Here is a 22,558-nt window from a genome sequence, read left to right on the forward strand (position 1 = left end):
TAGTTCTTTTTACGGCATTTCGACAAAAGTTCAACTTCTTCTCACGACTTCTTATGATCATCACGGCAAAATGGAGACTCATAAAACAAACCGTGCGCGGTTCTCGACGAGTGGCTGGCGGCGACCAGCTTTGATTGGAACATAGCGGCATTGGATTTCGTCACACAACGAACGAACGACTACGACCATGAAATCGACTCGAATTTGAGACAGACGGATGGTGACGGGTGGGGGTGACGAGATCAAACTGAAAATATCTGGTGTCTTGCATGCAATGTTTTACAACACCTCTGGTGCTCTGCTTACTCGCTGCAAGTGGAGAGCCCAAGCTGAGGAGAGCTGGGGGTGCTCCTTTGGTAGTCAAGTCGAGATGAAATGCGTTGATCCCGACGTTGTGGAAACTCTAACCTGGTGTGACTGTTTGTGTGTTTCGATATTGCCGGCCTATGCTTTGCGTTGCTAGCAGAAGCGGGTGTGTAGAATGAAGGTGAACAAGGCTCAAAGGGTGGTCGTTCCTCTTGGACGCACCAGCACAGTCAGCCTGTTGCTGTTAAGATATTCTCCGCTTAGTAGCATGCTACTTGGACAATAGCATGTTCAGTCAGCTTGGTATGACAGAATGGCGAGCGAGTTGCTGGTGACGCATACAGGAACCCTTCAGGGGTAGCTGTGTGACAAAGGTTCAGATCTAGAATGGTTCCGACTCGCAGTGTACAAGAGTTCCTGGCGTGGCCTGTTGTGGCTCATATCAAGCCTACGGGCCAAGATACGGATCCGGCATGAAAGACCTTTTACAACAATCTCGGCTGAGTTTTTGAATAACGAGCCGATCCTGGTACAACTCAGGAAGGACTTTAGCGGCCTAACACAGATATTCAATGACCTGGGCTGTTGGTATGACTTGGTAATTTCAAAACCTGGGAGTCTAATAATTAAGGTCGACTGCAGACAAGGGGAATATATAGAATCAAGCTGACTAATGTATCATGTCGTTATAATGAAGGTCAAAGGGTTGAAAGTGTTACCAGCCCGACTCTGGATTCTATATCAGGCTGCTTATATAGATAGCACCATGACAGCAAGAACATTACTCAGACTTTGCTACGTAACACACCCAAATCCACTGTCTAGAAGATGACAATATCTATACATGCGCCATTAGAATTATTGTTTTAGATGGTAGCACAAGCATGTCGTTGTGTAGATTTTTCTATTGATCTGTGTTGAGTTGTCTCTTTAACATGTATATCGTAGCTAGAAATCAAGAGCCGCCACACTTGTCTTAACATACATAACTGCAGGCTGACAATATATAAACGCAATTGGACTCCAACTTTAGCCTTTTGATATCCTTTATAAGCCACTGGATATTCTAGTATTTGACCCTTTGTTCTCTAACAACACCTCAAGCCGCCTGTCTGTATAATTTTCTATCATTAATGGAGAACTAACCATCATTCTGCACGTCCGTTTCCATCAATCAAACCTTTTGAGTGAAAAATATATATAGGATCACTTTCCGACATCTGTGGCTGGAAAATACTAATCTCAGGCTTTTCAAAGAGCAAAGAAGAATATTCAGGGGCTGGTATCGCTGGATTGAGATTGATATTTTGGTTGTTTTGCGAGGACTGCACGACCAAGCCAATCATGTGAAGAATAAACTACTTCATGCTGTTTTTGCAGTTTCCTGTCAACTTAGTGACAGAGTTTTTGTAAACGTATATTGTCATTAATGCTTGGTTATAATTCTAGTTTGGCCTTGGCGTCTTTCTCCTGGGCGTCAATCATCCACCAACGGCGGCACCTTCAATTGAAATTTGTTTTATTCTTGACAGAGATCCGGTGACTGAAGTTGTGACGCACCTTGGCCGCTCTTATAGCGACGTTGGATGTGAGGAACAGTTTCATGGCCCAGCTACCTGTGAGATGGAGCCTATCTACTCATATGGCAAGTTTGAACACACTGTCGTAAAGAGAATTCTGACGTACAGCAGATACAATAGACTCAACTGTAGTTCAAATAATCCAGAAGATCATGTTCAGACACAATGTAAGGACATTGGCTTCAAAGAGCTGGGCAGCTGGTTCCCTAACGAGCAAACATTCTGAAAACCAGTATGTCAACTCATTGGGTTGTCGATTTAGGTTGGCAGGCGATGGTAACGAATACTGAAACACATAGCAGAAAGGCAATTCCTTCGACTCCAGGTCTATTAGCACAACTGTAAGCACCTAATGCGAAATGTCTACCAAGTTTGCTCGGAATCTACCTAAAAGGCTGCGTTCACGCAGCCTAGGTAGCAAGTAATTAATTTATCGTCACATGTCTTTCGTTTTGACAAGAAGAACTAAATTGCGGGATATTTTCCAATAATACACGGTTTAAACTATAGCCACCTTGAAACACTGCACCGTAGTCTTACAACATGGCCTTGGGGAAGTTCCTCATGGCCTGTCTCACACCGAGATCTGCCAACACTTCCTCGGCACCACCGAGAATGGCATCGAACTTGTATGTTCGGTGGAACATCTCGATAAATTTGCCCATACCAGTTTGGGTAATACCGCGGCCACCCCAAATTTGCACGGACTCGTCGGCGACTTCGTGGGCAGCACGAGTGGCGCTCATCTTGAGCAGACCAATGGGGCCGGCAAGGTGCTGTGCTTGTTGTGAGTAGGGCATGTGGCACATTTGGTAGGTGACGGTTTCGAGCCATGACTGGTTGGCTTCGATGAGCGCAATCATCTTGGCGAGCCTGGACGGCGTTAGCAAGTGAGGAGGTACGAAGGGTTTAGGAGAACTTACTTTTGACGGATGACGGGTTGGTCAATGAGTGACTTGCCAAACACTTGGCGTTGGTTACTCCACTTGAGACACTCCTCAATGATGGATCGCGACAAACGAAGACTTCCGCCTGTTGAGGAGAGGTTAGTTCTAATCCGAATGGCTATATCGTAGCTGGGAAGCGGTAGCACTTACAAACCATGTACCATCGCTCGTGGTTGAAGTTGCTCAGAATGACCTGGATACCCTTGTTCTCCTTGCCCAACATGTTCTCGGCGGGGACCTTGACGTTGTCGAATGTGACAAAGGCTGTACCAGCTGTTGTAGAGTAAGAGGTCTTGATCTGCTTGGTCTCAACACCCTCACCACGCTCGATAAGGAAGACACTCAAGCCCTTGTCGGTTCGGGCACCTGTAACGAAGTAATCGCACCATACACCGTTGGTGATCCACTTCTTGGTGCCGTTGATAATCTAGTTTGTGTGAGCGCTTGATCTTTGATCTCCAAGCAGCAATTGACTTACATAGTGCTTGCCATCGGGTGTCTTCTCAGCAGTTGTGCGCAATCCAGCGACATCTGAACCAGCAAAGGCCTCGGTGATGGCAAGACAGATCTTCTTCTTGCCGCTGAAGACCTCGTTGGCAATCTTGTTCTTCCATGCCTCGTCGCGGGCGAAGTTGAGAACCGCTGTCAATCCAATAGTCATACCCGCCATGTTTCCATCAGCGAAACCTCGAGCCATAGCTCGCGCAAGTTCCTGGGCCACGATCAAGTCATGGAAGTAGTCGAACTCCTCACCCTTGACGGCGCCTCCCATGAGGTCAACACCGTGGAGATGCTTTCCAGGCCCGATACGCATGTGTAAAATGCCCAGCTCGCTCATGCGATCAATCATCTTCTGGCTAATGTATCGTCCAGTCGCCTCGCACTCTTGCGCCTCCTCGTAAAGCTCACTATCGACGAACTCTCGGAGCTTGCGCTGCAATCGCCTGTGGCTGTCCTTGTAGTAGGGCGAGCGGAAGGGCTCTGCAAGCCATAGGGGCTCGGCGTAGGGGACCTTGCTGAGGTCGCCAGGCTGTGGGGTAATAACTTGAGGCTTCTCGCCCTCGATGGTGCCAACGGCGAGGTCCTTGTACTTGGTGAGAACTTCATGTCGGTGGAGGTTGTAGAAAGCGGACGTGGCATCTTGACCGGCGACCTGTTTTAGGACAGTCTCACCGCCGGGATGAGCGTCGACAAAGTCAGTGAGATCGTAGACCGTGCTATCGATGATGCACCAGAGGGACTCGTCGGTTGTATGGGAGCGCACCTCCTCGCGGGAGAATGTATCTGTAGGAGAGCTCATGGTTGTGATTTGAGATATTAGGGGCAGACGAGGTATCGCAAGAGTACAGAAGAATAAGTGAGAAACAGAGTTGAAGCTGAATAAATGGAACTTGGCTTGCTTTAGCTGTTCTCAAGCCCCAGACAGACACACACATTACCCCAGACGATGATGAATGACCTTGAACCTCGGCACCGACTAAGTGGGCCTGCTGTGATGAAATACAAAGTCTCCCATTGGCTCCAGCGGCTTCACTTCCATTTTGTGGGGGAGGGGCCGATGCATTTGCACATGATGGAATGACCTAAATCTTCACCAAAAAAAAAGGTGAGACATGGATAGAGAGAAAGGCTAAGGGAAGAAAACTCAGGACCTTGGTCCTAAATGATAAGAAGACTTGGGTAAATTCACATGAATTTAGGAGGATACCTTTACGAAGCTTAGGATATCTTTTGCCGAGTTTATTTTGACACCCTATATCAAGGTCCGGTTTTCTTGCTCCCCAAGAGAGAGGGTCATTGGAGTTGAGTCTCTCCTCTCTCTCGAATCGTCTGACATTATGGGGCTTGAGCATCTACACAAGGAACTGTCGTTAACTAACGCTCGTTAGGATTATACATGCTCCGCCCATCTAATTTCTTTCCTGACTGGCTAATAGGCAACCCAGGTAAAACACTCAAGGGACTGAAGTCGCAGCAAAGGATATCTATCGAGGACAGCATCTAGTATAGAGCGACGCCACAAGACTCACTCATTGATCAGCTTCAAATCGGTCTTGCACTGCTACTCACTTGAGTGACATTGACAACAACACGTTGACAATCCTTCCAAAACTGCACAGTTACTTACGCTCTGTCTGATGTGTTGACTTTGCTCAATACAAGCTGCCCACATTCTTCCTTCGAAATCTCGTTATCCCTATAGCATCTTCTCACTCCTTCCCACGAATCAAGCAGCCTAGATTATCGTCGAGGACAATATTCTGTGTATTCCTGTGACTCTACCGTAAGCTCTCTACCGCTTAGCTCAACCTGTACCGGGAGCTCTGGGTTCCTGGACATGGTGGCTTGACAATCTCATAAGTTTCTAGATAAATTCTGGGAGGACTTACTTTCTAGAATGCATCCATCTTACGATAGCGTCAACGCTTCATAGACAGACGCCAGAATACGAAGCAGGCAATCAAGTTTCTCTACTTTTGCGGCGAATTGCGTTAGTCATGGCCCCACGCCGCTAGAAGCAGATAAAGATAAAACTTGAGGATTGCCTCAGAATCTTTTCCTCTGAGCCTGAATGTATTCTTCTTATGTTTCAGAAGCTCCTTGAAGAGTAATGCGATATTCCCTCTTTCATCCTGCTCCATCTCACTTGAACCCTCGATTCTTACCAAAGTACGTATCAGCCAAGTCTCTTAGTTCTCACCCCTTGTCTTCTCTTATCACTTTGCCTCGCTCTTACATGACCCTGCTTGTGCTGGACTCAACACCTCTGAACCGTTTCTGCAACCGCTGTTTCTTTGAACTAGTCTGGCTTGGCAAACGGGAGGATCCACGATTTGAATCTGGATCTGCACAGGCCTTTTGAGGGGCATCTTGGTTCTATATCAAACGATGGGCCTTGTCCCATCCCCATGTTCCCATGAGCAGCAGTTTAGAGCCGCCATTGGCTTGGTTATTTGCGGGCTTTTCTTTGTGTATCTTCCATTCTCAGTTTATTACTCTTTTTCGAACCCCGGACCTGCATCCGTGACAGCCATGTCCATGTCCGCCTCACTTTGGTCTTTTACATACTGCCGAGCCTCCTTATCAAAGAGGTTGCTCCAATGGCGATGTTGAGAAGTCGAGTTTAAAGCTCATGCTAAAGCACTGAGGCGTGCATGGCAGCGTCTGCCCCTGCGCCCGCTTCTCATCGATTTCGCCAGTTGACACTGGGGGTTTTGTCCTTCTTTATGTTTCGCGATTAGCTCTTCTCCGTTATCTGAAGTTCGCAAACCGCTCAGGTTGCTGCAACTATCTCCAACTAGGTCATTGGCTAGAAATTACCTTGATCTAAACGTCGTAGGAGCTAACACACCCGAGACACCACACGGTCATTCCCTCCCTCCATTGTGCGGTGGATATATTTCCCTCGTGATCGTCATCGTCACGGTCTCTAGCCTGTTACAAGTTGCCATCTATTCTCAGGGAACTTTGGTGGCCAAGAGCCATTCTTGCCTGACATGACTTTGGCACCTGGTGACCTCCTTGTCAACCGTTGAAGCTTATGTCCCTCCGTTCTGGACTACACCTGTATCCCCGCCCTATCATACCCCTTCTTATATCTCCCTATCTCGATCCTCTTTCCCTACTGGAAGTCCAGTTATCCTTCTTTTGCCATTGCTCTACACCCATTCCTAAACGTATATCTTTTGACCATACATCTTGAATATCTCAGCATGGATGCTTACTCGATATGTTGCACTAGCCCTGCCGCTAGGCACACATCCAAGATCTACCAGGATCTCTGGTCTACCCGTCCACATACTCGGGTTGGGTATGATCAAGATAAGATCTTGAGGAGATTTGTCACCATGGATAGTTTGAAACAGGTATGTACAAAATTTGCACCAAACTTGCCGTTGTTAAATGTCTCAAACTGGACGCCACTTATGGCTTTTCAACGGCGACAGTTTCATTCTCAGCCTGCCTCTTACACACCTTGAAGCCAATGCTGATTAACAAGCCTACAGCGTTGGAGTGGTGATCAGACTTCAAAACCACATATTGGTGTAGTCGGTGCTGGTCTCGCTGGTCTCCGATGTGCAGATATTCTCATTCAGAATGGGTTCAAAGTCACCATCATTGAGGCTAGGAATCGAGTTGGTGGCCGCTTGCATCAAGAGGTCCTTCCAAATGGTCACTTGGCTGATGTCGGTCCCAATTGGATCCATGGAACCAACGACAACCCAATGCTAGATCTGGCCAAGCAAACGAATACTGCCATCAGCGACTGGGATTCAACTTCTTGTGTCTTTGACGAATCTGGCGAGCTCTTGTCCCTCAAGGATGGTGAAAAATACTCCACAATCGTTTGGGATATTATCCAGGACGCCTTCAAGCACTCCAATAGCAACTCGTCGGATATCGATTCGAAAGAGAGTCTTCACGACTTCTTTGTCCAGAAGGTTACGGAGAAGGTACCTGATACTGAAGCCGACCACGAAAGGATACGAAGCATTGTGATGCAAATATCTGAGATGTGGGGTGCTTTTATCGGCAGTCCAGTCTCTAGACAAAGTCTGAAGTTCTTTTGGCTGGAAGAGTGTATAGAAGGAGGTAAGTTGAATCCGAAATTGGCAAAAATAATCATCTAACTCGAGCCAGAGAATCTGTTTTGTGCCGGCACATACAAGAAGGTGCTTGATGAAGTTGCGAGACCTGCTCTTGGGGGAGCCGAGATCAAGTTCCAGACCAAGATAGACAGGATATCATATCGATCAAATCCTGAGGAAAAGGCCAAGGTCACAACAGATAGCGGCCAGACACTCGAGTTTGACGAAGTTGTTGTCACTGCACCCCTTGGCTGGCTGAAACGAAACCTCGACGCTTTTGAGCCTGCGCTACCTGCTCGAATGACCAAGGCAATTGATGCCATTGGTTACGGATGTCTTGAGAAGGTCTACATCAACTTTCCCAACCCCTACTGGCTCGGTAAAGAAGGTGATGACCGAAAAGCAGAGGGTTTTGTGCAATGGCTCTCCCCAAAATACGTTCCTGATCTGAACCCAAGACGATGGAATCAAGAGGTCGTGGAACTTGCTAGCCTGGACCCAGCAGTTTCACATCCAACCCTTCTCTTCTACACCTACGGCGAGCAGTCGCAGTATATTACGAGCGAGCTATTGAAGATATCGGATCCCCAGAAGAAGGATGAGTTCCTCCTCAACTTCTTCAAGCCATATTACTCACGACTTCCGCATTACTCGGAGAGTAACCCTGACTGCAAGCCTTCTGGCTTTATGGCTACAGATTGGCTTCACGATGAGCTTTCAGGATTTGGAAGCTACAGTAATTTTCAGGTTGGTTTGGAAGAGGGTGATGCTGATATCCGGACAATGCGAGAGGGTTTGCCGGATCATGGATTGTGGCTGGCAGGCGAGCACACTGCGCCGTTTGTTGGTCTAGGCACGGCGACTGGAGCCTACTGGAGCGGTGAGGCTGTTGGTAAGAGAATAGCGGAGGCTTATTACGGACGATCCAAGTAAGTAAGGGGCCTATGAAGAATTGGTGGTTGCTTCAGTGAGAAGAGGACGCCGTCAATCGTTTGTGGTTAGGGTAGCAATAGACAATGGAAGATGCCTAAAACGGCCGTTAAAGAAATCTTGGCAAGGGTATGCGCGTGATAAGCAGTGAATATGTCGTTGTCTCAGGCTATCAAAGGGACTGCATAGAGATCGACGATGCATTTGTTTGAGGTCAAGTTGCAGCGGCCTTGACTCACCCGATTTACCCAAAACAGCAAAGGCAATCAATCTTCCGCTGCAAATCGTGTCAGAGCAAACCACGTCACAGTTGATCAAGTCAAGACATTGATTGTAGGATCCATGACGCGGGCAGCACACAATCTGATTGATGGTGAGCCGACTTTATCGATTGAGTTCCCCAAATTACAGTAGAGCAGAGGTTGCGCGAGTCGTATCACCCACTAAAAGCGCAATCCACGGGTCAAATGACGCCCCAACGAGATGCCCTCGGGAGATACATCATGGACCAGCTGCTTTGGTGCAGCGCTCGAAACGATCCTTGAAATCGAGTCACGAGCCTCATGTGTTAGTGTTTTAGCGTCTCGAGGGGCGATAGACAGGGTCCTTTCCAGGCCTTCTACCGCCTGTAGCTCGTATGGATTTGGCAGTAGAGGGTCCACTATAGGTCTATCTCCCCCACTCGCCCGCGCGTTGCCGTCTCAGCCATGGTCCATGCCCATGCAAGTCGTGACTGTGTGACGCTGTCTGTGACGGTGACCCGACTCTTTGGGAAGTGTGCCTCGACCGACCTTACCTTACCTTATTACTGTTCTTTTTCTTTAACTTACTTTACTTACCTAGGTTTGTATAATTCAAACCTTTTCAGCCTCGCTGGTGCCTTGCCCTCAACTTAGCCACGATTCACATACAAACTTAATCAGTTTATCCGATCTCACAGCCAATTACTTCTCCTCTTAGTTACAGCTTCTTCTCATGGCCTTGTCCCATTCCCTCTGAACATGTTCTACGGCCCCGCATCTGGCCGGGGTCCTCAAGCTACCGACTGATAGACGCCGACGTAGGCCTCTGCCTAGCAGACAGTAGCAATACTCTGTCGATAACTTACACCCATTTCGATAGTCAATATTCATCTGTCGTCTTCTTATCATCCTTCCCTCTCGGGCTGCGTGGGCAGTCATCGCCACCCCGCCCATCGACCCGATCGCATCCCACGAACGACGACATCATGGCGACCCTCTTCCAGTCTTTCCGGAGCTCCTCTATGCCAAAGAGGTTGCTACGATATGCCCTTTCCCGACTGGAACTTCTCGATGCCGAGGCCCTCGATATTGACAATTTAGATTTGGCGATAGGGAGGAATACAGTCCTCGAATTTCGCGATGTTGGGATCAAGCTCCAGGTAGGTTTAATGACTGTGCATCCATCGACGGCTTAGAAGATCACGGTCACTGATGCTCCGCCATAGAAACTCGACAAGCTGCTGCAGCTTCCTGACACATTCAGATTGCAAAAAGCCAAGGTTTTGCTTCTGCGAGTCACCATCCCGATGGACTTTTACACAAGCCCTATAATAGCCGAGGTCGACGGTGTCGATATTGCGCTGCAAGTCATAGGTGCGGAATCCAAACCGGCTCGTCCATCAGGCAAAAGAACACCCGAAGAGACCACCGCTGTACCGAACACCGTCGACCTTGCACAATCATTCCTTGAAACGCAGCCACGATCAGAGCGAAGGAAACTCGAGGATGCTTTGGCCGCCGAAACCCAGGATCTTGGCGCTTCCATCGCTATGAGCGATGATGGCAGTGAAGACGATTTGGCATACGGAACAGGCCAAGCCCTTTCTCTCCCAGCGTTTTTGGCCGACTTTTTGCAGGGTATCGTCGACCGGACGCAGGTAAGGATAAAAGGTGTTAATTTTCAGCTGGACGTTGAAGTGCCTGTTGAACCAAACACCACTACGACTGAGTTGGTGTCATTTCAAGTTGCACTTGAGGGCATCGATGTTGAGGGTGTTACCACTGCCTCTGATAACGCCGAAGGGTCTCCCACCATCGTACCAAAGGAGGGCAAGCGTCATGTATCATTGTCAAACGTACGGGCGTACCTCGTTTCAGAAGCAAACGTCTTTTCTGCATTGGCGCGATCACCTTCCGTCACTTCGCCCTCGCTTGCTTCTTCTCCAGCTATGACCAGGAATCCACCGTCACGCCAGACTACTACACTTTCACTGAGCAGCCTTCACGAAGAATCCGTGACATCATCGCAGGGAAGCATACGATCAGAAGCGCAAGAACCTTCACAACGGTCAGCTCTTCCGCAGGTGGAACCCTTAGTTCTTTCACAACACAGCATCGATCAACGGCTCGCGGGTTCGCAGCAGAGTCTTCATTCCGATAATTCTTTGGCTAGCTCACAGCAGAGCCTCAGAGACGAATACTCCATCGATCAGGAGTCTCCAGAGCACGAATATCCTCTTGGCGACAGTGAGGACGCACTTGGAATCCCATACGAATTCTCAAGCCCTCAGGATGATGATGATGCAGAAGATAGCCCCGTCACCCCCCGGGCATCGATGTATCATGATTTCAGTAACAGTCCCAATGACGAGCCTGTATTTCATTCAACCTTTCTTCCTGGAGAACACGGCTCTCATTCAACAGCACTGGAGAACGAGAGACCTCAGTGGACGATCGCAGAACGAGAAGCCAGATCTGCACCTACACTTGAGACACCAGCGACACAAGGTAATTTGGAAACTTCTAGGAGGGGCATTTCAGATGAGCACCTCAGTCGGACTTCTTCAACTGAAAGCTTTAGTGCGAGATCGGCTGAAGACCTTGCACAGTCCCATATGTACACACACGAAGAAGCAGAGAGCATGTACATGAGCGCTTTCTCACAGACTAACGCTCAATCAGCGTCGTTTTTGCCGCCAGATCCTTCTCATGGCCATACACCTTCGCCGAAACCCCACGACTTGACCGAAGAGGTGGAACAACTTTCTGAGCCAGTCAACCCTGTTGAACCAGTCGAGGTGGCAGTCACCCCACCTACAACGGCACATACACCTGTGGCAAACGAAGAAACTGAGTCACAAATCATAGATGCAAAGCCCGAATTGCCAGAACCGATTCCTCCTCAGATATCAGATGTCGAGTCTCCAAGCCCAGAGTTAGAAGAGACACCCGCCACTGTACCATTGGAACAAGAGTCAAAGCCTTTCATTCCTGGTGCTTGGGAAGATGACGACGACGATGACGATCCTTCAGTGAATGCTATAGCACCACCTACTACCTTGAGACACTCTATGTATCGGAAAGACGGTCCCTCGGTATCACTGGATGCTTCAGATAGCGAATCTTCAGAACCTGCATTTTCAAGGGCATGTCTTACTGATGCTGATCCAGAGAATCCCAGTACTCCAACCAGACAACAGGAAGGTGCTGCCACTCCCAAAGGACCAACGCGTCTAGTCAAGGAGATTCTAAATCTGAAAACCATCTCGATATATCTCCCATCACAGCACCAGCATCTGCATGTTCAACCTGCATCGCCGGAATCTGTAGCCCAGCTCTCGCAGTCAATGGGACGGTCTACATACCCTCAGGCTCCAGGTGCCTTTTCAATGCACGGCGGGGCTTCCATGCAACAGAACAAGCCAGCACCAAGAGCTTCGAAAATTGACGAAACACTAGAAGTGAACCTGTCACCCATGAATCTTACATTTGACGCCTCATTGGGCTTCTTACTAGCGATGGTTGTTGGGAAGCTGCTGGATGCTGTGAAAGACAAGAATGCGCCCTCGATTGAGAGCACAAAGCAGGAGACTAGTTCAAAGAAGATGCCCAACCTCAAAATAACACTGGAGGAGATCAAACTTGACTTTATTAATCGCTTGGGAGGGATCTCGGATACACCTGAGCGTTACATGGATCTGGATACATCGCCATTTTTTGACCAGGAGGTTCTGCTCAACACGACCTTGCAAAACTTGGTTATTTCCATTTCCGGGACTGAGATATCAACACCGCCGGTCATCAAGGGTAAATTGGCGACACAGCCAGCTATTCTCACCAAGATTGACTTGCAAAAGTTCCGTTTCGGGTATGCAAATGGCGACATCATATCCTTCGACAAGGGCAAGCCCATGAGTGCATCGGTCAGAGAAACATTTCTATCGGCAGGTTCTGATATTGGAATCGAAATCCTTCAATCAGGCGGCAAAACCAAGATAGACGTCCAGACTCTACCGCTCGTTTTCCAACTTGATCTGCGACGGCTTGACGAGACTTTCAGCTGGTTCGGTGGCCTTAGTAGCTTCCTTAACATGAGTGCTTCGATGGCCTCGAGTCCCGCACCGACACCTAAACCAGCTGCTCCTACACCAAAGCCTAGGGGGGTTCGATTCGATACTCCAGTTGATCCGAATGACAGATCCATGGCATCACAAAATAAGATTAACGTGCGCATCGGAGGCTCTTATGTGGAGCTCATCGGAAAAGACTGCAGCATGCTGGTAGAAACCAGTTCCATTAAGGCTGTGAGCCGTGATGAGGTTATAGGGTTGGGTTGCGGCATGATCCGAATAACAGGGCCATACTTGAAGAACTCAACGTCAGATCCTCCTATCAATACGGAGATCACCACAATTCGAGTCGAGTTCTTGACGACCCCCAACGATTCAGATCTCGAGAAACTCCTTGAGTTAATCATCCCTTCAAAGCATCAATTCGATGGCGATAACGACGAGATCATGGTTGATACTTTGTTACGTCAGCGAAGGAAGGGCTCCGTACTGAGACTCTCAGTCGATGGTGTGAATGTTCGCGTTCAAAACATGTCCCAGCTCTCAGTTCTACCGAACCTTGGTGAGGAAGTTGCAAAGCTTTCTACCGTCGCAAAATACTTGCCTGAAGATGACCGACCTGGTTTATTGACCCTGGCAAAGATCCAAAAGGTTGCGTTGAGTCTAGACTTTGGTGGCAATCTTGGCCACCTCGGTGCGGACATCAAAGATCTTCACGTAGGCCATATCACGGTCCCTTCACTTGTTGCCATAGCTATACACGATCTTTCTGTGAAGAGAAATAGGTCAGAAGAGCTGGTTAGCACGGCAACATATGGAGCCAAGGAAATCTCACTTCGTGGCCCAGTCTTGATGGCACGGATGATTGGTGACGAGATCGAGCCGGTTATCAAGCTAAAGATGCAGGATCTGTGTATTGAGTACCGCGTTCCTACGGTCATGGATATTCTAGAGCTCGGAGAAGATGCCACACCCCAAGATTTCGAAGCGAGCCTTGCTGCGTCGGTGGCAAACCTCGGTGACCACGCCCATCTTGCTTTAACTGGACAGCCTAGCTCTCCTGGTGAGAAGAGCAAGGGCGGGAAACCGATGACGCTGGATATCGGCTTCCGAGATTGCCTTTTGGGACTTAACCCGCTGGGCCAACCCTCGAAGATGGTGATCGCTCTCACAGATGCCCATCTTGTCGCTGTGTTGCCTAAGGACGTGGAGGCCAATGCTATCTTCACCATCAATAAGTCATCCATCTTGCTGATCAACGACATTGCCGAAGTTGCAACAAGCGAACTTCCAGTCGCCCAAAGACCTCGCGCCTCATCTTCAACATCTCGCCAGGTAGCGGATATGTGCGCCAGAGGTTATGTGGACATTTGCTACATCTCATCCGCCAAGTTTGTAGTCGATGTGAAGGAGCTCCATGATGGAGAAAAGCAATTTTGCGTTGAGCTCAAGGATGATCTCCTTGTTCTGGAAACATGCGCTGATTCAACACAAACTCTGATCTCTTTGGCCAATGCGTTGAAACCACCAACCCCACCTAGTAAGGAGAATAAGTATCTTACAGATGTGGTCCCCATGCAGGATCTGCTTGCTTCTATTTCAGCTGAAGCTTTCGGCAGGCCCGAGGGAGAGTACGACTTTGACCAAGACTTTGCTGGTGCTCAGGAGATGGCTGGGAGCGATTCAGAGGTCGACTTCAACACAGACAGCCCGCTGCAAGTCCAGTCACAATTTTATGATGAGGAGCCAGTCGCCGAGGAGCTTTTCGACGCGACGAGTAGCTCTATTATCTCACATGGCTCGCATCGCTCCGGACCCCAGATGAAAGACACTAACGAGGGTGTACTACTGACGGGGTTTGGCTCAGCAAGTCAGCAAACAGTTGACTCTGACGATCTTGTGATCCAGGAAGACTACTATGGTAGCGGCGTTTCAAAGGACAGCAAAGCCAAAATTTGGAATTCAAAGAAGAACAGCTACGATCGGGCGCCGAGCGACTTGGTGAAGCGCAGCCCTGTCAAGGTATCCGTACGAGATGTTCATGTTATATGGAATCTTTTTGACGGTTATGACTGGGTTCACACACGAGATGTCATAACGAAGGCAGTTCAGGACGTTGAAGCCAAAGCATACGAACGACAAGCCCGTGCTGGTCAAGTCCAGGTCTATGAGGAAGAACTAGAGGATGAAGAGGCTATCGGAGACTTTCTCTTCAATTCGATTTACATCGGCATCCCAGCAAATCGTGATCCCCAAGAACTGTCTCGAGCAATCAATGAAGGCCTGAACGACAATGCAACAGAGACTGAATCGGTTGCAACCACGGCTTTCACTTCTGCTACCAACAGGACAGCACGTGCTCGTCAACCGAAGTCGAAACGACTTAAGCTCAAACGCAGCAAGCATCACAAGATCACCTTTGAGTTGCGAGGCGTGGATGCAGATTTGTTTGTTTTTCCACCAAATTCAGGGGAAACTCTCAACAGCATAGATATCCGCATTGATAACTTGGACATTTTCGACCACGTCCCAACCTCAACATGGAAGAAATTTGCAACCTATGACCAGGATATGGGAGAGCGAGAAATGGGCACCAGCATGGTTCATCTTGAACTTCTCAACGTCAAGCCACAGCCCTCGCTTGAGGCGTCTGAGATTGTGCTAAGAGCGACCTTGCTCCCGTTGAGGCTGCATGTGGATCAAGATGCTCTTGATTTCATCACTCGATTTTTCGAGTTCAAGGATGACCAAGTGCCTGTTCACACGTCAAAAAGTGATGTGCCCTTCCTTCAGAGAGCTGAGGTCAACAACGTAGCGGTGAAGCTCGATTTCAAGCCCAAGCGAGTCGACTATGCTGGTCTCCGTTCTGGACACACCACTGAATTCATGAACTTCATCGTTCTCGAAGAGGCGAGAATGGTTCTACGCCATGTCATCATCTATGGTATCTCGGGATTTGAGAAGCTTGGTAAGACCCTCAACGATATCTGGATGCCTGATGTCAAGGCAAACCAACTTCCTGGTATTCTAGCCGGTCTGGCACCTGTTCGTTCCCTTGTCAATGTGGGCAGCGGCTTCAGAGACCTCGTTGAGGTACCTATCCGCGAGTACAAGAAGGACGGACGTGTGATCCGCAGTATATCGAAGGGTGCTACAGCCTTTGCTCGCACGACCGGTACCGAACTTGTTAAGCTGGGTGCCAAGCTCGCTGTTGGTACACAATACGCATTACAAGGTGCCGAGGGCATGCTGTCAGACCCTCAACAAGCCTACGAGGGCTGGGATGAGGATGACATAGACCCTGAAGAACAGAGGCAAATCTCTCTCTATGCAGATCAACCTACGGGCGTCATCTCAGGCATCCGGGGCGGATACCGATCTCTTGCCAGAGACGTGAACCTCGTGCGCGATGCCATCATCGCAGTTCCTGGCGAGGTCATGGAGAGCTCTTCAGCTACCGGCGCTGCAAAGGCTGTGCTAAAGCGAGCACCAACGATCATTTTCAGACCTGCTGTCGGTGTCACTCGAGCAATCGGACAGACTCTAATGGGAGCCACCAACTCGATTGATCCCAACAACAGACGAAGGATTGAAGAGGTAATTCAAAATGGGTTCATGTCAACGAGCGTGACTAACAAACTGCCAGAAATACAAACGATATTAAGTCGCTTCGTCGGCTCGTTCAACTTATCTAAAACACGATACAAATGTGGGCAACATATTATGGCGCAATGATATTGAGATACCAATCACATCGGAGGTGTATCACAGGTGTCTCTGATCTTCCATGTCCTTTCCATCTTCATCTCGATGTTTTCCCATCCACTCTGCATATAACGGTGCTCGGGCCAAAGGCATATTTTGTTCTTTAAGAAAGAGGCATGTTTGTGCATGCGCTCGTCTGTGATAGATCGGTAAAAACAGGACATGCATTTAGATGCACAACATAGACCCTGGAGAGGACAGGCATGCGTTGATTTTTTTTTTCTTTTTCTTTCTTTTCTCATTCAGCTAGGAGTTGGATTATTATTACTTGGAGGGTTCTTTGTCTTATGGATGTTTTTCTATTGTTAGGACTGGATCTGATATTATAGATACCTGTAACAGAATGCAAGGGTGGATTACCCAAAACTTGTTGTTTATACTGTGTATTCAACAAATGTGTATTCTTCAGCTCATTCGCATGACCTTTCACCTAGCCACAAACGCCGTGCTCATAATGCTCTCGCTGTCCCAAACACCTTAAAAGCCGTCGTCGGGAACTCCCTTCTCCTTCTCCAACGCTTTTCTGACACGGTTCGCATCAACCCACCACTTGTGGCTCTCTTCTTTACCTGTCCACTCACCCTTCTCATTAACCTCATTCCAGGGTTTAGGACTTAGGATGTAGTGAATGTTCTTGACACTCTCATCCTTCCAAATAGCATCATGGACTCCTTTCCATCGTAGCGTCTTGAGCGCGTTGTAAATGTACGGCAAAGGAACCCATCGCTCACGATACAAGTCCGAGAGCAGTGACTGGTCTGCAAAATCCATATTGGCGGCGTCGGCCTCCATATGCGCCAGAATTTGCGCATAGAGGCCCTGAGAAGGATTAACGACCTGCAAGCCACCGTTCATAAAGCCCAAGGGTCCGACCGACGGATCAGCAGCCTCAGTTTGCGCAGCATCGGGATCCAAGTGTTGTGAGGTAAATGCGCAATTCTCAGGAATCCAGTCCTTCGGGTAGTGAGGCTTCTTGAGGGGGTTGCATACGCAGGCATGACCGGCTGCAAAGACACGCTTGCTGACGGTCTTATCGCCAGTCTCAGCAATCGAAGGAGGGTCCAGCTCGAGATCCATCAGCTCGTCCATATTGCGCAGAACAAGCATGTCCGAGTCGAGTTGGACGACACGCTCATATTCGGTCAGAGAGAAAGGCGCAAGCTTGCTCCAACAATCGTAGAACCGCGGGTCGTTGGAGTAATCCTTGCCTTTAGTTGGCAGCAAGTATGGAATGTGCTGAGAGGCAATGCCACGAGCACGGAGAGCTGCGTGACCTTCAGGGGGGAATGAATCGGTATACAATGCCACAAGAGGGTAACGAGATTTGGCGGCGCGGAGAGAATGTTCGAGGGTGAGAAGACCAGACAAGTAGTCCAGGTTCGTGATAAGACTCGTCCAGACTGAGATTCTAAGTTAGAACTTGTGCTACGCATGGTTTATTAGCCTCTTTACCTTTGGGCGAGTCGACAGCTCGTTTCCGGGATTCTGAGTCTGCCATCTTGCGAAGCCTGAAGATTTGTCCTGGAAAGGTCTGTTGTTGTGTATTTCCTCCAAGCGATATCGCAAGAGTTGGTTGAAGCGGGGAGGGGTAATAAGTAGCAGACTCGAAAATTGATAAGCAGCAGTCTAACTATTCTCCTTGTGAAACGGAAAAAGACACCGGGTTTCAATGAAAGCGTGAAAAGAGCAGATTATTTGGAGTCTCTTCTACTTAGAAGTCATATTCTCCCAATCTTGTGCACAAAAAGGCGCATATCATGAGTCGTCGATGTCCCAAATTTAGATGCTGTACCTGACGATGGCGGGGCATTTTGGGGTTCCTGAGTGACGCCATTGACGATCTAGTCTGTAGCCTCGATTGGAGAAGAAAATGTAGAATCACAGATCCTGCAAATAATCAGGAGCCAATACCATCATGTCTTCCTTCACTTGAAGGATGTGGTTATTGTCGTTTTCATAAGATTTGTAGAGAGTTTCGCGTATGCAAAGCAGATGCAAGGCACAAAGTTTGGATCTAATCAATCAATCAATCAATCAATCAATCGACATGACATGGGTTTAGGTAGTATGTAGTTCAAGCTGCCACGTCTTGATCGAACCTCGGATACTTTCATCATACCCTGTGGGGGTCCAGTGCCATCATACCACAGCTCATGAGTATCAGATGTGACTCTTCCGTAATTTATCTTCCGAATCGGACATCATGTCCGTCATGTTCTTCCTGGACTGTTCTTCATTGACCTTCGGCTACAAGCCGAGGTCCGGGACTCCAGTGACCTATACCGAGATCAAGAGAGCTGCCATATGTCCGATGAATGTCCTATGTCGGCCTGCCATGGTCATTGACGACAATAAGTCAAGTCCATGGTCATTACAGTCCCTACTGAAACAATCTTGGGCTTTATTAGCCTGCAATTAGGTGCAGCGATGACCTCCACCAACACAAGATAAGCCCTCCCATGTAAAGAAACTGATAGACTGCAGTTCGACGTCGAGAGACTGATATCGTATCCCGGCAACCTCTAGCTGTTATCTCATATTTGGGTTCATAGCTAGTCCTTGACATTGACGACCAAAGACAAAGTTTCGAGATAACACATACAGCCGCAGATTGATTGGCAGATCTTGTTTCTGTTCAAGATATAATACTGTGTCTATTTTTGTTGAGCGTCGTCATGACCTCCTGGTATCAGCCCCTGAATCAACTCGTAATCGTGTATCTTGAAGAACGGGAGGAAATCCAATCGCCTATGTTTTCGGTCAAGCACATGGCGGTGTCCAGGTCACAGCCATCCATGATGAACTAGGGGCCCTAGCTCTTACGGTGAGGACAAGGTGAGGAAGATTTGGAGGCAGGCCCCGTTCAACAATTTTTGTTGACCGGCGCCGCCATAATTCCAACAATACCAATCGCCCCCTGGTTTAAGCCCCTGTGGTCTAGGTTCTAGCTCTGTCTCATTTGGATTTGGCTCAAGAACTCCTTCTGGAATCCAAACTGTGCAACTGAAATCAGCCGCCAGCGCAGCTCAACAAACTCAGACGCGCGCGAATCCCAATATTCACACGGTCTTCAGCTTATGCATGGGTCAGCTCAGGACCCAGGAGCAAGATGCAGTCTTGGTCTCGACTGTGCTTGCTCTTGGCCCTGATCAGTTCTTGTGACTTCCAGATCCTTCATCTGAAAATATTGAATGCCGAATCTCTGACGTCGGAGGTTTTCCGTGCTCTGAGCCGAGGCAATTCAAGATCTCAGTCCGCAAGAAAGGGATCAAGTATGGAGTAATTGCCGGTAGAAAGCCCAAACCAGGTGTATCTTTTTACGGAGTCCGCTCTGTCTCCCCGGCCCAAGGGGGACTTCCGACCTTTGAGCAACCGACTGAGTTGGCGGGTTTCTAGAAGTGGACCAGGAGACGTTTGACTCCCTGTTCACTGACAGCTTGGGGGTGTCACGGGTCGTCTCCCGCTCTTCAGGCCTTGCTCAGTGCCGCACTGTCATACACTAATCCCCTACCATGCCGCCTTAAGCTGCACGATCAGCGTGATCTATACGTAGTCAGAAACGCGAAGCGGAAAGTAGTCAGTGGCTGGCTTCATTTCAAGAGCTTGTATGATATCGCAGCCAGATTGACTAAGACTAGGCCTTGTATACTCGGGTTCCGAACTTAACAGCAGAATGATCGACGCGTAACCATAAGAGGCGTCTTCAAAACAGTGTATTCAGTACAGCTGGCTTCTGACCGCCCTGTTAATGCTAGATCAACAATTGGTTCAAAGAATGGCGATCTCGAGAGCGACAGGCACAGTCCACGTGCGTCAGATCAGAGGTCCCCTGCCGAGACTCGTCAGCAGCCATTGGCATTTGTTGGCTGTAGGTGAAAGGTTGAGTTAAAGGCAGGGGGTGTTAAAGCGGCGTTGTTCTGTTCTATAGACCCTTGTCCCACCTAAAGTTACAGCACCGGAGATAGAGTACGTAGCCAAGCTCAACGAGTTCCACCCACGCATCTGTTTCGTTGTAGTGACGGTTTTGGAGGCTGTGAGGATGGTGCCATGTCGATTCTTCCGGCGGCACATTACGACACTCTTTGCATAGCATTGGTATGCATTGCACACAGTATCTAAAGTTGTCGTAAGTTGGCGCCACTGTTCCTCTGATCTGATACTGTTATCTCATCACAAAACACTGAGCCAAGCACAGGGTAGCTTTGTGATCGGCACCTCTAACTGGTTGCCTCAACCTCAACTCTACTCTCTTGATGATTGATGAGCTGGAAATCGACTTGAAGAAGCCCCATAGTTACCTCCTTTCCAGCCCGGGGGTGGATCATGGACCCAATTTCTCAGTAGAACGAAAGCTGGAGACGGCTAACTATCGTGAGGTTTGATGGGAGACCAGTAACGCAGTGATACCCTCCCCATGAGCTGGCGAGTACGGTGAATGCTAAGTACAATACAATACTGTACCGTAGTAGCCTGTACCATTTCAAGGCAGTTGATTGGATCTCAACATGTGTTTAATGATGTGCCACTTGCATGACGGGACCTTGTTTGCACCGGGCGGCATTCGGTACTTCGTCGCCGAGTCGGGAACTGCCATGATATTATGGTATGGTCATTGCTTCATATCCTTGCTGATTTTGGTGCTGCTGCTAATATTCGATTGTTTGTTTGCAACGAAGCGGCAGAGATATATTTAGAGGTTTCTGATACCGTGATGTTTCGCAGCGAAGATGGCCATTTGAAAGCTCGTCAATCGTTACAATACCTAGAATGGATGTGCTGCAGGGTGAGAGTTGTTTGACACAACCCTTATTTCTGTTTCGGCTCTATCAGAAGCAACATCAGCCTCCGACTTGTACCTGCTCTCCACACTCCATTAGGTAGTACCTTTCAGCGGGATCAACGCTGTAGTCGCTAAAATAAGGTGAGCTAACAGGGCGGGATTGGTACCGTACCTTCCAAGTTCCAAGGATGAGGTGTGGAGGCTGTGAGTGAGTCTTTCCTCAACCCCGTTGTTGTTTCGGTTGCTGTTGCTCATTCCATCCCCAGATCACACGGGCCTCCCGGACAAGCATCCGCGCTTGCTTCACCTTGAGGTCAAGCTACCAGAAGCTCCCTCCCGCCTTCCCCCTCCTCTAGCTTATCTTACCTGTGAGGTGGTCTCAGTCACACTTGGGATACATACATAAACCCTCCTTCCCTCCCTCCAATTGAACCATCCAATTGCTTCCACTTATACCTGTGCCTGCCTGTATCATCTATCCATTGCATCCGTGGACCCTCCACTCTTCTCATCGCCTGATTAGACTTGGTCACCGCTATCCGTACACTACTTTACCTTACCAACCACACTCCATCAGATCCATACCTACTACGCCAAACATATAAGTAGCTGGACACCGCCAACACCCTGCTACCACCATAACAAACCTCTGTCTTTTATCACATACAACTCAGTCGCAATGCCTAGAATCACCGCTCCCGTCTCAAAGCTCACTCGCTCTCTGGCTGAGTCTCAGCGCCATGCCGGTATCGCTCTCATGCCCAAGTATGCCGAGCTCCTCGGAGCTTCTTCAGAGCAGTCCCAGCACTCTGAGGTGAGTTTCTACTATTCCAATTAGTCATTGCAGCTCTGGTACTAACAGTCCTTGCAGTCCCGTGGTCTAAAGACTACCCACCGCCCTACTCCTCAGCCATCTCTTTCTGGTCGCCGAAGGCCACTGATGCAAAGCTTCCATTCCTCAACACCTTCTCGCGCTCCTGTCAACCACGTCGACAGCACAGTCTTGCCCAAGATTCACGCTACCCCCAACTTCAATGAGCCTCTCCCTCGTATGCCTCTTCTCCCTGACAACTATGGCGCCTACCACAGCTCAATGTCCGATGCCGCCGACTTGTATAGCAAGCGGCCCGTCATCTTCGCTGTTGACCCTGATGTCGTCGTTCCCGGTGCTCCCATGGCTACCATGGATGCCATCAACATGGACAGCGTCGACGTCAAGTTTGTTCATGAGCAGCCTGCTCAGGAACCAAAGGCAGACGACTCTGACCGAAGTACCTTTCTCAAAGACGTCTTCGGCGGCATGATTCAAGATATTCTTCCTGGACGCACGCTCAGCAAAAATTAAGAAT

At 48.8% G+C, this 22,558-nt stretch overlaps 5 protein-coding genes across 5 annotated transcripts; 3 read left to right on the top strand and 2 right to left on the bottom strand.

The window, feature by feature from the left end:
* Window positions 1-2,422: 2,422 nt before the first annotated feature.
* Window positions 2,423-4,133, bottom strand: FSUBG_2708 (acyl dehydrogenase; the record flags this gene model as incomplete). Its single annotated transcript, XM_036680510.1, has 4 exons — window positions 2,423-2,759; window positions 2,810-2,918; window positions 2,984-3,260; window positions 3,312-4,133. The coding sequence occupies 4 exons, from the start codon at window positions 4,131-4,133 to the stop codon at window positions 2,423-2,425; spliced, it is 1,545 nt and encodes a 514-aa protein (XP_036541728.1).
* Window positions 4,134-6,681: 2,548 nt separating this feature from the next.
* Window positions 6,682-8,355, top strand: FSUBG_2709 (uncharacterized protein; the record flags this gene model as incomplete). Its single annotated transcript, XM_036680511.1, has 3 exons — window positions 6,682-6,699; window positions 6,841-7,426; window positions 7,475-8,355. The coding sequence occupies 3 exons, from the start codon at window positions 6,682-6,684 to the stop codon at window positions 8,353-8,355; spliced, it is 1,485 nt and encodes a 494-aa protein (XP_036541729.1).
* Window positions 8,356-9,580: 1,225 nt separating this feature from the next.
* On the top strand, window positions 9,581-16,328 carry FSUBG_2710 (sporulation SPO72; the record flags this gene model as incomplete). The annotated part of the gene is made up of 3 exons (XM_036680513.1): window positions 9,581-9,754; window positions 9,821-16,261; window positions 16,311-16,328. 3 exons carry the CDS (start codon window positions 9,581-9,583, stop codon window positions 16,326-16,328), a joined length of 6,633 nt encoding a protein of 2,210 aa, XP_036541730.1.
* A 578-nt stretch (window positions 16,329-16,906) lies between these two features.
* Window positions 16,907-17,927, bottom strand: FSUBG_2711 (galactinol synthase; the record flags this gene model as incomplete). Its single annotated transcript, XM_036680514.1, has 2 exons — window positions 16,907-17,829; window positions 17,882-17,927. 2 exons carry the CDS (start codon window positions 17,925-17,927, stop codon window positions 16,907-16,909), a joined length of 969 nt encoding a protein of 322 aa, XP_036541731.1.
* A 3,961-nt stretch (window positions 17,928-21,888) lies between these two features.
* On the top strand, window positions 21,889-22,554 carry FSUBG_2712 (uncharacterized protein; the record flags this gene model as incomplete). Its single annotated transcript, XM_036680515.1, has 2 exons — window positions 21,889-22,023; window positions 22,072-22,554. 2 exons carry the CDS (start codon window positions 21,889-21,891, stop codon window positions 22,552-22,554), a joined length of 618 nt encoding a protein of 205 aa, XP_036541732.1.
* Between the last annotated feature and the right edge of the window lie 4 nt (window positions 22,555-22,558).

This window comes from Fusarium subglutinans, assembly GCF_013396075.1.
Source record: "Fusarium subglutinans strain NRRL 66333 chromosome Unknown NRRL66333_c0000024, whole genome shotgun sequence".
Classification (NCBI taxonomy): Eukaryota; Fungi; Ascomycota; class Sordariomycetes; order Hypocreales; family Nectriaceae; genus Fusarium; species Fusarium subglutinans.